General features: G+C 60.9%; 1 protein-coding gene across 12 annotated transcripts in view; it reads left to right on the forward strand.

Annotated features, from left to right (window-relative positions):
- Nucleotides 1-12,722, forward strand: part of Hdac4 (histone deacetylase 4) — a 220,496-nt gene that overhangs the window by 170,297 nt on the left and 37,477 nt on the right. For 9 of the 12 annotated variants that reach the window (XM_048344405.1, XM_048344407.1, XM_048344406.1 and 6 more), the window contains 5 exons: nucleotides 703-834; nucleotides 3,137-3,249; nucleotides 5,592-5,708; nucleotides 5,809-6,007; nucleotides 8,054-8,292. In XM_048344405.1, coding sequence (XP_048200362.1) covers nucleotides 703-834; nucleotides 3,137-3,249; nucleotides 5,592-5,708; nucleotides 5,809-6,007; nucleotides 8,054-8,292 — 800 coding nt within the window. The remainder of the gene's footprint in view (nucleotides 1-702; nucleotides 835-3,136; nucleotides 3,250-5,591; nucleotides 5,709-5,808; nucleotides 6,008-8,053; nucleotides 8,293-12,722) is intronic. The other 3 variants (XM_048344409.1, XM_048344412.1, XM_048344416.1) reach the window with 2 other exon arrangements.

The following is a 12,722-nucleotide window of genomic DNA, read 5'->3' on the forward strand; positions in this document are numbered from 1 at the left end:
CCGCGAAGGGCTATGACGGGATGCCCTGGGCACCTGTGTGGCGCTGCGAGGCTCCCAGTGGGTCTGTCCACTCAGGCACCTGCTTACAGAAACCAACGCAAGCCCCGGCCCGAGCTGCGTGGCACCAGCTGGTGGCCCCGGAAGGGACAGACAGGTGCCGGCCTGCCCTTGGATGCTGAGAACAGCTCCCCCATCCTCCCGTGGGAGATGGGAGTGGGGCTGCCCCGAGCCGGGGTGGGCTGGCCTGTGGGTTGTGCCTCGTGTCATTGAATAGCGGACGCAGCTCACAACCCTGGAAGAAAGATGCCCGCCCGTCCTTGTCCTCAGATTCAAAGTGACACCTCAGTGATGATGTCAGTGAGTTATTAGGAGATAACTATTGAAGAGGTGCCTTTGCTGAGCGACTCTCACCCCTCGCTGGTTTCTTGCCTTCCGGGTGACCCCGCCCTAGCCTTGGCTTCCATCTGCTGGTAATGGTCAGTCGCAGCGTAGCTTAGAGACGGAGCCACACGCACACCCGTGTGCCGCCACCGCAGCCAGGCCGCGTCCGTCACCTCCCCCGACGGGCAGCCCCAGCACCCTGCCCCCGCGCGCTGCCTCTGTGCTCCTGCCAATAAGCGGCCATTTTCACAATGCCTGTGAACCTGACACCTTCTGTTCCAGCCGTGTCCTCCAGCTATAACAGCGTCTTCTTTTGTACAGCTTCTGAACCCAACCTGAAACTGAGGTCCAGGCTCAAGCAGAAAGTGGCCGAGAGGCGGAGCAGCCCCCTGTTACGCAGGAAGGACGGGCCTGTGGTCACTGCTCTCAAAAAGCGTCCCCTGGATGTCACAGGTATTTCTAGACGTGGGGGGGTCTCCCCCCACACCTCCCGTCACACGCCCCCCTCTCTGACACCGTCCGCCAGCACGGTCTCGCTCAGATGTGATGTGCCAGGCCTAGCCACGGGAGGGGAGGACTCCACTGCCCAGGAAACAGCACGGGCCCCCACCGTGCGTTCTCAGCTGCCCGGCCACAGGGGAGCGGCCGGGCAGCGCGGAGCCGGGCACCTGGAGCAGCCACGGTACCCGTGCGGCGGTAACAGCCGGGGGAAGGCTCCAAGTAGGGCTGGGGCAGCGACGCGCTCCAGGAAGGCAGGCCCCAGGCAGAGTGAGCAGACCCCCCACAGAGGTGCGGGGGGCGGTGCACGCCACCCCAGCCAGCACGTGTGCGGAGAGGACGTGAGACGGCCCGGGGGAACATGGCAGGCTCTCCCGGTTGTCAGTGAAGCACCAAGGAGGAAGGGAGCGGCCCCCGTCCCTGCTGCAGCTGAGCTGTCTCCTGCCAGTTGTGACGGGCACGCCTGCCTTGCACTTGGGTAGACTCCGCATCCTCCACCTGGAAATATCACCCTGGGTGGCATTACCACATGGCTGGTGGAGATGACAGCATGGCAGCGATGTTTATTTCTTTAGACCAGATTCCTAAAAGTAGAATCGAAAAACCAAACACTAGCACCATGCATTGAGAAGTAGAGGACGCTGTGACCTGTAGAGGGAGCGTTTGTTTGGTGACCATGTGTGCAGCGTTTGTTTGGTGACCATGTGTGCACAGGGTTTCTAGAAGGATTTGCCAGGACCTGGTGTAGTTGGAGACAGGGCTGTGTGGGAGCAGCTCCAGCGAGGGGCCACCGTGGGCTGCCCTGGGACAGGGTGACACCCAGGGCTGAAGTGGGAGAGTTAGAAAGCCAGAGCAAGCAGCCCGTTTGAGAATGCAGTGCAGACACCTGCTTACCCCAGGTGGCTTCCAGCTGCTGTCACCGGGGGGGGGGGGGGGGGAGGCAGGGAGGGCTGTAGAGCGAGGCCAGTCTCTGGAGTTGGTGTGTGGAGGGAGCAAGAGGGGCTGAGAAGGAGCTGAAGGGCAGAGCCCGGGTGAGCGCGGCACCCGTGCCCCTGGTCAGTGTCTGCAGCATGAGCCGATGGCCGGCCTAGGGTTTTCAACTGGAAGTAGGGAAGAGACGGCTGCTGGGGGTACAAGAGCATCTGAGATGGCTCGGGGGGCAGTGTGGTCACCAGGAGACCAAGCCTTGCCCTTCTGCCCAGACCGGTAAGGGGGTGCATTTGCCCTGCTCATTTTCCTTAAGCCACGTAGCCCAGGGTAAGTGCAGCTACTCCTTGGCACAGTTTCTTCATAGCTTCATAAAGGCCAGGCTCTTAGAATCATGTCTGCTCTCTCTGGGGACCTGAGGGAGTGGGAGGAAAGGGACTCCATCCTGCCATCCTCCTCCGGCCGTGATCCGGAGTGACGCGTGCCTGTGTGCGTGGGCTTGGGCAGGCTGGCGGTTTGGAGGAGGCTCCTGCTGGGTTGGCAGAGCCGGAGCCCGTCCTGGCCCTGTGTGCAGTTAGACTTGAGTCAGGGCTCTGACTGTGCAGAGCAGACCCTTGAACTTCTCAGCAAACTGGTCACATGTGTGCCTCTGGGAAGTCTTGGCCAGACGACATGTCGTGAGAAGGCCACCCAATCAGAGGTGGAAGTGGAGCTGGAGGGCACAGCGGCCTCCCGCTGGACGTGGCCACTCCAGCAGTGAGGAGGAGCTCTGGTCACAGCGTGGCTGGGCCCGCCAGGGTGCGCTACCACTGTCCTCCGCGTCCTCAGCAGCCCCGGGAGCCACAGGTGCCCTGGCTGGCTCTCCTGTGTCTAATGCACAGAGTGAAATGGAAGGTGTCACGGGAAGTTGCTTTATTGTGAATTGTTTTATGGTGAGCGTAGTAAATCGGACCTTTCACAATTCAGCCAGCTGGCTTCTGTGTTCACTGGTCTTTTGTTGTTAGAATATTAATAAGTGTTTAAGAAGGGCTTCACTTTGTGGTCTATGAAATCATTTTGAAGTTTAAGAGCTATGAACTTGACAGTGGGTACCTCCTGAAAAGCACGGCCAGGGCCCTCCTGGAGCCAGCGCGGTGGGAAGCTTCGGGGCAGGGGGAGCAGCGGCACCCCTGGAAAGCAGGCTTGGCTCTGCGTGCCTCGCTTTGTACCTACAGCCCTGTGCTTTCTGGCTGTGCTGAGGCCCGCAGAATACAAGGGCAGGGGCTGGCCACGCGGAGTGCGGCCGGCCTCGCCGCGCCGTCTCCAGCCACTGTCTCTCGCCCGCCCGTAGACTCTGCGTGCAGCAGCGCTCCGGGCTCCGGACCCAGCTCGCCCAATAGCAGCTCTGGCAACGTCAGCACCGAGAACGGCATCGCGCCCGCAGTGCCCAGCGTCCCAGCCGAGGTCAGTGCCCCCACCTGTGCAGCATCCAGTCAGAAGAGGGGGCGGGTCACGCTGGAGAGCGTCTCATAGGGGCTGTCCTCCCTTCCCCTCCCCTTCCCCTCCCCTCAGTCTTCCTGAGATGTGGAGATGTCCGGGAGCCTCAAGCCTGTCTTGCTGCCGTCTCTTTCCAAGTCACCACTGTGGAGAGCCTCTCAGTGTTACCCTGTGCTGTGGTACCCTGGGCAGGCAGTGCATGCTGGGAATGGTTTGGGAGTGAGAAGGAGAGGAGTACACAAGTGCCGAGGTGGGCCGGCAAACCAAGTGTTAGAGAAGCAGGTGGTCATGCCAGCTGAGGCCGAGGCCGAGGCCGAGGGAAACCAGGAGGCTTGGGCCCGGGAGCTTATCTCAGGAGCAATAAAGGGCCTGAAGAGCTGCCGCAGTCTGGGAGGGACCTAGCAAACTGGAATGGTGTCAGAAGGTTCTGGAACCAGCTGATGAGCATAATTTCCATGACACTGGAGCTCAGTGAGAGCAGCGGACACCAGACAAGGCTTTGCTGGTGCCTGTATTCAGAACTAGATCTGTGTGGCTTTTTGGAGTGCTCGGTGTCCGTTCTCCGCTCAGCCCAGGGGTCTCTCTGCACCCTGAGTGGCCCGCAGGGATGGGGTGAGGCAGGCCCTCACTGGGCTGCAGGAAGACAGACGGTGCTGGGGCGAGGTGGAGCTGGGGAAGGCCCGGCAGGAAGCTGCCGTAGACATGCCTGTCCAGCGTGCGCGGCTGCTGCAGCAGTGGAAAGACTGTTACTTTTGTCTCAGTATTTCAGAATGAACCCTGCCTTCCCAAGGGGTTGGCCATCTCAGGATTCACCCACAGTACACCGAGTGTTTGCATTTCAGGTTTTATTTCAGATGTCCTCTACGAATAAAAGGCTTTGCAGGCACGAGGGTCACTCCTGGCTAGGCGTGAAGTGCACACTGCCGCGCTCAGCTCGCTCAGCCCCACGTCTCTCACACTTTGCATTTTTCAAATTTTATTTTATGTTTATCTTTTGCCAGTCCTGGGCCTTGGACTCAGGGCCTGAGCACTGTCCCTGGCTTCTTTTTGCTCAAGGCTAGCACTCTGCCACTTGAGCCACAGCGCCACTTCTGGCCGTTTTCTGTATATGTGGTGCTGGGGAATCGAACCCAGGGCTTCATGTATACGAGGCGAGCACTCTTGCCACTAGGCCACATTCCCCTCCCTGCACTTTGTATTTCATACCCCTGTTTATTTTATCCATATTCCTTCAAAATACCAACTTAAGTCCATCGATTATCACGAGTTGTTATGGTCCTTCCCTGCAAGACTGAAGTCATGCTGCGCTCTGCCTGTATGTAGCCTCAGCACATCCTGGAAATTCCTTCCTGCCCCGGGAGGGTGAGGCCAGTTCTGCATTGTCGTGGGGAGGTAGGGATATCATTAGGTACATACATTACAACTGTACCTTATTTAGGGGATCTGCCATGTAGATGCTACCTAATGTATGCTAGGTGATGATTTTTATAAATTGTATAAGTGTAAAATAAGCTACTATTAATTAATAGAACATATAATTAAAAGTGAAGTCACTTTACCTGATAAGTGACTGTACATCACCTTCTGTACATCACCTGTATAATAACAAAAAAATTTTAGCCCACTGTTACAGCAATTAGAAAGATGCATCATTTTTTTAAAGTCCAGGTGTCTACGTATCCCATTGGGCGTTTATTACCACAGGGTGGCCTGTGCATATTGGATCACACACGTATGATTCTTGCCAATTTCAAATGGCCTTGGCATTCGATGGCTGCTGGAGTCTGGGGCTGAGGGCGGGCTGTCTTCACACAGTGCCGAGGTGGCAGTGGGTGCGGGCCTCTGGGGAGGGGAGGTGGGGCGGGGCGGGGCACTCTGGAGAGCAGGCTCCTGCGGCCTTTGCCATCCATCCCTTTACCTGCCTTTCATGAGAGCAGAACCTTTTCGTTCCGTGTGTAACTGTGTTCAGTTTCTGCTTTGGCTGTCATGTCTGGGAAGATCCCCCTTGGCTGTGTGTACTGTCCTGGAGTCCCTTCTGATCGTTTCACGTTGACTAGAAATAAGGTGACAGTGGACAGGGTGACCAGAGCACTCGGGCTCCTGGGAATGACCCCACGCCCCAGTGTCTCCCGCCCCCCCCCCCCCCGCCCCCCGGGCATCTGGTGAGCTGGAAGCCACGCTGCTCTGCCCGCTGCGGTCTGTTCCACCTGCTTCTTGCTGTGAGGCCCCCACCGTCAGCCCGGTGCCCCGCCGTCCCCCCGGGGCTCCGCCCCGCCTGCGTGTGACGGTTGCCCTGCTTCTGCCCGCAGACCAGCCTGGCGCACAGACTTGTGACTCGGGAAGGCTCCGTCGCCCCGCTCCCTCTCTACACGTCGCCATCCTTGCCCAATATCACCTTAGGACTTCCTGCCACCGGCCCCTCAGCCGTAAGTCACCCCCACGGGCCCGGGGGTCGCGCGGGGTGCGGGGGGGGAGGGTTGTCTGCCGCAGGCCCCGCAGCCCCCGCATCTCCCATGTGCCTTCCAGGGTGCGGCCAGCCCGCCGGACGCCGAGAGACTGGCGCTGCCAGCCCTCCAGCAGCGGCTCTCCCTGTTCCCCGGCACCCACCTGGCCCCGTTCCTGAGCGCCTCGCCCCTGGAGCGGGAGGCCGGGGCGCCTCACAGCCCGCTGCTGCCGCACATGGTCCTGCTGGAGCCGCCCCCCGCGCAGACGCCGCTCGTCACAGGTGAGAGCCGCCGCGGGGCTGCCCGGAGAGGGCCTCCGGGGCCCGCGGGGACGCCCCCCCCCCCCGCCCCGCATGTGCGTCCTCGGCAGCTAGTCGGCTCCCTAGCAGGGAATCCTGTCACCAGTGTGCACCTTCTCGGGGTAGTTATGTAGAGGAAACACGAAGCCGGCCCGGCGACTGCGGGAATGCGTTGGTCCAGAAGTGGCAGGACGCGCTGTGCCCGTTGATGGCGCGAGGGCAAACACCCCCCGGCGGCCGTCGTGCCCGGGCCGCCCCGGGTCGGCTTCCTGGATGCCTACTGCTTCACGTGAAGGCCAGCAGCCCCAGCTAGCCTCGAGCCGGCCTCGTGTCACCCTGACGTGCACCTGGGTCACACCCCGCGCGTGTGACACCTGCAGGTGTGAGTGGCCGGGCTGTCTTCCTTGAACACTTAGCTGTCCTCGGCCACTGGTCTGCACGGGAATGTTGTGCTGATGCCAGGCGCTGGCGGACGCGGAGGGCCACTCGGCGCTCCTTCCTGACGAGGAGCATCTCGCCGCGTGCACTCGAGCCTCGCTTTGCCCTTGATCCCTGCCTCTAGTCCTCCACACGTCTGAGCTCAACCCACGCTGACCTCAGGAAGACGTGTATCGTCTGCGGGCCTCATTTTTCCAGCTGTGGAATGGGATGCTGGCATAGAGTGTGCTGGGGCTAGAAGGCTGTCTCCTGGTGGTGGCAGCGGGTCTGTAGCCTTTACCATCCATGATGGCTTTCCTAGAGCAGCCTTCCCTTCCCCCCTTCTCCCTCTCCAGGCCCACAAACCTGGCTTCCTAGCACACTGCCCACAGCAATAGATGACATACAGACTCAACTCCTTAGCACCCTGCCCACGGCACTGGCCGGGCATCCAGACCGGCTCCCTAGCACGCTGCCCACGGCACTGGCCGGGCATCCAGACCGGCTCCCTAGCACGCTGCCCACAGCGCTGGCCGGGCATACGGACCGGCTCCCTAGCACGCTGCCCACGGCACTGGCCGGGCATCCAGACCGGCTCCCTAGCACGCTGCCCACGGCGCTGGCCGGGCATACGGACCGGCTCCCTAGCACACTGCCCACGGCACTGGCCGGGCATACGGACCAACTCCTTAGCACGCTGCCCACGGCACTGGCCGGGCATACGGACCGGCTCCCTAGCACGCTGCCCATGGCACTGGCCGGGCATACGGACCGGCTCCTTGGCACGCTGTTTTCAGGACTGGCCGGGCATACGGACCAGCTCCCTAGCACGCTGCCCACGGCACTGGCCGGGCATACAGACCGGCTTCTTGGCAGGCTGTTCTCAGGACTGGCTGGGCATACAGATCCAGCCCTTCACCATGGGCAGCAGTCTTGTGCTACGGGCCTCCTTCTCTCCTCCCTGCCTAGCACTCAGGACAAGCCAGCCAGAGGGGGCACGTGGAAGACCCCTTTCCTAAAGCCCTAGCCCTGCCTTGGGCTTGGTCAAAGCCACCGTCCTCTACCATCTCCAGCGACGTCCTGTCTGCTGTGCCGGCCTGGCCCTGCCTTCCGCCTCTCCTGGGGAAGAGTGGCTTCCTTCCACTCTGTCCTCCCTCTGGCACACGGTGGGATGCTCCCTGCAGTGCAACCCAGGGAGGCCCAGGGCTGCGAGGCGGCCTGCTGGGCCGTGTCTCTGCACTCTGCAGATTGGCTGCTCTTGCGATTGTATGGGGCCTGTGCCTACAGAGCTGAAGACAGGGGCCCCCGTGGGAGGCATGCTGGGCAGTCCCCAGGTGGGGTGCACGCTCATGTCCTGGTGCCGCCTCCTCAGGGAGGTCCCAGGTAGGCTCTGGAGACCTGATCCTCCAGTAGTCAGTGGCTTCCGGGGTGGTCTGTCCTCCTGAAGCCTGGCATGGGCTCATGCCAGCCATGGGCAGAGCAGCTGTGGCACGGTGAGAGCGGGCACCCGGGCTGGCAGGTGTGCACCTTGGTCTCCATGGTGTACTCAACAGCCTCTCCCTCTCTTCTTCCTCTCCCCCTCTGCTGTTTGTTCCTCCATATTATCTTCAGACTGGTATCTTTCAGGCCTGGGGGCCTTGCCCCTCCACGCACAGTCCCTGGTGAGCGCGGACCGCGTGTCCCCGTCCATCCACAAGCTGCGGCAGCACCGCCCACTGGGGCGCACGCAGTCAGCACCCCTGCCACAGAACGCTCAGGCTCTGCAGCACCTGGTCATCCAGCAGCAGCACCAGCAGTTCCTGGAGAAGCACAAGCAGCAGTTCCAGCAGCAGCAGCTGCACCTCAGCAAGGTGGGTCTGCGCCCTTGCCCCTCTGCCCTCTGCCCGGGGACCCGGACCGTGTGACTGAGGTAAGTCTGCACCCCGAAGGGCGCTCACCCCATTCCCTGCTGACTCTGGCCAGAGGAGGGGCAAGAAGAGTCACTGAGAACCTACTCTGTCATCAAGTTAGGAACTGGGAAGGTACAGCGCTGTACAGAGCAAGGTGTCCCAGAGAGCCCGTCCCGCCTCCCAGCCCCCCGCACGTGTGCGCACCACTCCACACGGGCACAGGAAGTCTCTGCAGCTGTGGGAAGCTCTTCCTCCTTGAGTTTCCAAAGGTCATTTACCATTGTAGATCGTTAAGCAAACTCCTGCTCAAGTCTGCAACTTTACAAGGGTATCGAGTCCCCAAAGCACACTTTCCGAGTCACCTGACACCCTTAAGCCACTTACCTGTTAGAGACACACAGAAATGGCTGGGGACCAAACTATCCTGCAGAGGTCCATGCACAGAATTTGCCAGTCAGATCCATTTCAAGAGGAAGCCGAAGGAAAAGTTAGTGCTAGGGTGCTGGCTAATAGGGAAACCAAGTTACGAGTAACCCTGAGTTTCCATTAAATACTGACTTGTGAAGTGAAGCGTACTTAGTATAAAGATCAGATAAACCATGATGGAAACAGCCTGGAGTTCCTCGGGAATTTGAACACTAGACTATTCCATGACTCAAGAGAAATGGAAACAAATCTTCACAAACGTGGACCAGCGGCCCCACCCAGCTTCTATCCAGTAGTGAAGCACGAGCCGCACACCGCGGATCTTGGCAGTGGAGTGCCGTGGCAGGGGTGGAAACATTACACCTAGGGAAATAAGAGCTACAGAGACCGCATGCCATGCGACTTCAGTGCATGCGGAATGCCCAAGTGCAGGCAAATCCTTGGTCGGAGTCTGCCCGCCCAGGTGTTGTGGGAGATAGAGGACAGCTCCTGGTGGATGCAGCATTGGTTTTCAGAGCATTCTACCCAATAGTGACAGCTGCACAGCTCTGTACGTAAACCAAAACTGAAGTCACTCCATCTGAGAGCAAATTTTATGCCTTGTGAATATAATAATCCTCTCTCGCCCATAGTGGGTGGGATTCGGTGGTTGCCGGAAACAGTGGACGGTACCGAGCCCCGTGCACACACCTAACCGTACCCAAACAGCCCACCTGAGGACCAGGGTGACACCAGCGGGGAGGGTGGGGCCACCAAGTGGAGACTGCAGGGAGGACCGGCCACATGTGCTGGGCGGGGGGGGGGGGGGGGGGCGGGGGGGCAGGGGTCGGTGGAGGGGGCAGAATTGCTTACACGACACAGAAGGATCCGGCTTCAAACTTACAGATTGCTTGCTTCTGAAACTTCCTGTTCAAGAACGTGAAGCTTGTGTTGACTGGAAGACACTGAGTATAAGGAAGATGATCTTATACTTCAATAAAGCTGTAACAAGAAAACACACGAGGCTGCCGCAATAGAAAGAGACTTGTGTGGTTTTCTGAAGGAGCAAACAGACTTGGAGCTAGACAGAATTGTTCTGCTGTCCTTCCTCTGAGAGCTCCTACTTTGGTCAGACTGCAGAGTCCCTCTCCTGTCCTCATCCCCCACCCCCAGTCAGATGTTCCCTGCCTGTCGTCAGGGTCCAGGCCTTCTGTCACTACCCTGAGGATTAGAAAGCCTGGGGAAGGGCAGCCAGGAGAGGCTCTCCCGACGGGTCACATGCAGAGCTGAGCCTCGAGGGAGACCCCTCCCCTGTTGTGACCACACGCTTGAGAGGGACATGGCTGACCACATAGCAGCATCAGTCCCTCCTGCCTGGTCCCAGTTTCCTCTTCTAGTCCCACCTCCTGCCCAGAAGAGTCTGCAGAGCCCTCGGGGTCACCAGAGGCTTGATGTGCGCTCCCAGAAGGGGGCTACCCTCGAGAGGTGTCCCTCAGAGATGGGGACCGTTCCTGTGAACATCCTTCCACCCGCCGTGCTTTCCCTCGCTGGCTGGGAGGCCTCCGCGCAGGCCCCTCCCCCCCTCAGGCACTGCGGCCACCCCCATTCACTAAGTGTGCTGGAGGGGGGGCACTGAGCAGCTCCTTGATTGCACATGTCGGGGGCGAAGCCGCTCTCCGCCTCGTATCTGTACTCCCAGGTGTCGGGCACTTTCACACCCGTCTCTAATGCCAGACGGGCTTGTTCATTTCACATGTCACCGTGTGAGTGATGGGTATGGTAGGAGGTTTGAGGAAGACAGGAAACACCCTTCTTGTGAGGCATATTCTTAAAAAGAGTGACTTAGGAGCCAGGTAATCTCTCTGGATTTTGTTACGTGATTGATTTATGGTAGCAAACGACACTTGATTGAAAGGTTTATACCATGTTTTCCTAGGGAGTTGAGAAGACGATCGTCTGCCATGATCTGGCAGGGCTCTTCCTAGCTGGTCTCCGGGCATGCCTGGGGGTGCAGCCAGCCCTGATGCAGTGGGGATCACAGTCAGACTCCTGGCCCACTGCCTGTTCAGCCTGTCACAGGGCTTCAGGACGCCCGCGATGTCAGCGCGCAGCAAGCCCGCCCGGCAGCCTCACGTGGCTGTTCCTGGAGGAAAACCTAAGGGGGAGGGCAGCCCCACTCCGACTGCTCCCTCCCGTGTCCTTGGCGAGGACTGGGGTGGCCCCTCGCGTTACAGTCGCCCCAGCTTGGTGCCCGGTCTGAGTGCCTCAAAGGCGTGGATTAGCCTTCTGAGGAAGGCGTGCCTTCCCGGGGGAGTCGTCCCCGGATCCCGGCGGGCGATGCCCCCTGCTCCGCAGCCCACCGTCTCCGAGCTCGAGCGTGGAGCGTGCTCTCGGGGGCGCTGCTCCCCTCCGTGTAACCGTGTCCGCTGTGAGCGTGGGAACTGGGGCTCTTCGGGGTGGTTTTAAGTACAGTGCATTCCGGTCCTGCACGTTAGTCTGACTTTCCGAACGGTCGTCGTCTGGATATGGCGGTGCGTTTTTGTTTGTACTTGGTGGGCGCCAGCGTCCGGGCGCCGGCACGCTGTCGTGTTGGTGAGGTGTCGTCTCCCCGCTGGCCTCGCGCTCAGCCGGCTTTACCGCCTGAGCCGGCTCTGCTCCGAGGCTCCAGCCGTAGAGCAGCAGGACTGCGTTTCAAAGAGAAAGCGAGGCCTCCTTGGTGAGCAGCAGCCCTGGAGGCTGGCGTGGCCCTGCCGGGTCAGTGCCGGCTGAGTGGCCCTGGCCCTCGGGGGGTTGGCCTGCTCTGCGTCACGGACAGGGCTCTGGTGCGGGTGCCCGGCTGCCATGGCAACCTCCCTCCACGCTCCAGGCACCTCTAGAGAGCGGCCTGGCAGCTCTGTGCCCTCCGGGGCCTCCGGACTCCTCGGAAATGAAGTGCCCGTGGCTCTGCGGGAGCCGGCGTGGACCCGGCCTTGCCCATCGCTCTTCCCGAGGGACCGGGGGCCTCTGCTGTGCAGGGGCGCTCCGGAGGGGCAGCGGTCCCTCGCCAGGCTCCTCTCTGCACTCTTGAGGCCACGCTGTGGCTCGACCGGGCGGCCCAGCCCTGCGGGTGCCGCTATCACGGGGGGCAGCGTCTGGGAACTCGCCTGGAGGTTCTGTACCCACATTTCCAGCTGTACTTTTGGGTGATGGGGAGCCCCATCGTAGACAAGAAGGCAGACCTTTGGTGTTCTGCCCCGAAGCGCTGTCTGCGTCCTACATGAAAGACAGGTGTTCGCCTGGGCGCCCGGTTCCCGCCTCACAGAGATGGCCGCAGTGCAGGCCAGGCCAGCCTTGGGCGCCCCCGCCCTAGGTTCGCGAGGGCCTTCGCCAGTCCCGTAGCCGGGATGCGGTAGAGTGGAACACGCAGGCCCCAGGAGTCCCCGTTAGAGAGACAGCGGGGAGCCGGGTGTGGGGCCGCGCTGGACGTCGTCATCTGGGGTCTCAGGAGCCGGCGTGGGACGCGAGCGCCACTGTGTGGTCAGGGCACTTGGCGGGCTGCTCCGGACACCTCGGCGAGGGGCGTCTTCACGATTCCTGCCCTCTCCCTTCAGGTGGGACGCTCACACCAGTGGAGCGTGCCTGCACACGGAGTGCTTCCCTCCGTTCTCCCCTCGGAGCCGAAGCCCGTGGCCCTCCCGGGCTGACGGAGATCTGTCTGCCTCTTCTCCACTAGGCCCCCCCCCTCACAGGGCGGCCCTGCCCGGGAACCTCAGCCCACGTTCAAGCCCAGCCATTGCATTGACTCAAACAGCCTGTGCGGATTCATCCTGCAGGGTCACCACCGTCTCCTTACCCTCCTTCCGCCCGTGTCGGGGGGGGGGTGGAGGCGAGAAAGCGCACCCTCCACGCTTCTCCTCCCTCTGGTTCCGCCTCCCCTGGGCCCCCCAGACCCATATGCTGATTGCTTACAAGTACGACCCATCCCCATCCTGATGCCCCCCACATCC

Source organism: Perognathus longimembris, chromosome 4, assembly GCF_023159225.1.
Source record: "Perognathus longimembris pacificus isolate PPM17 chromosome 4, ASM2315922v1, whole genome shotgun sequence".
Lineage (NCBI taxonomy): Eukaryota > Metazoa > Chordata > Mammalia > Rodentia > Heteromyidae > Perognathus > Perognathus longimembris.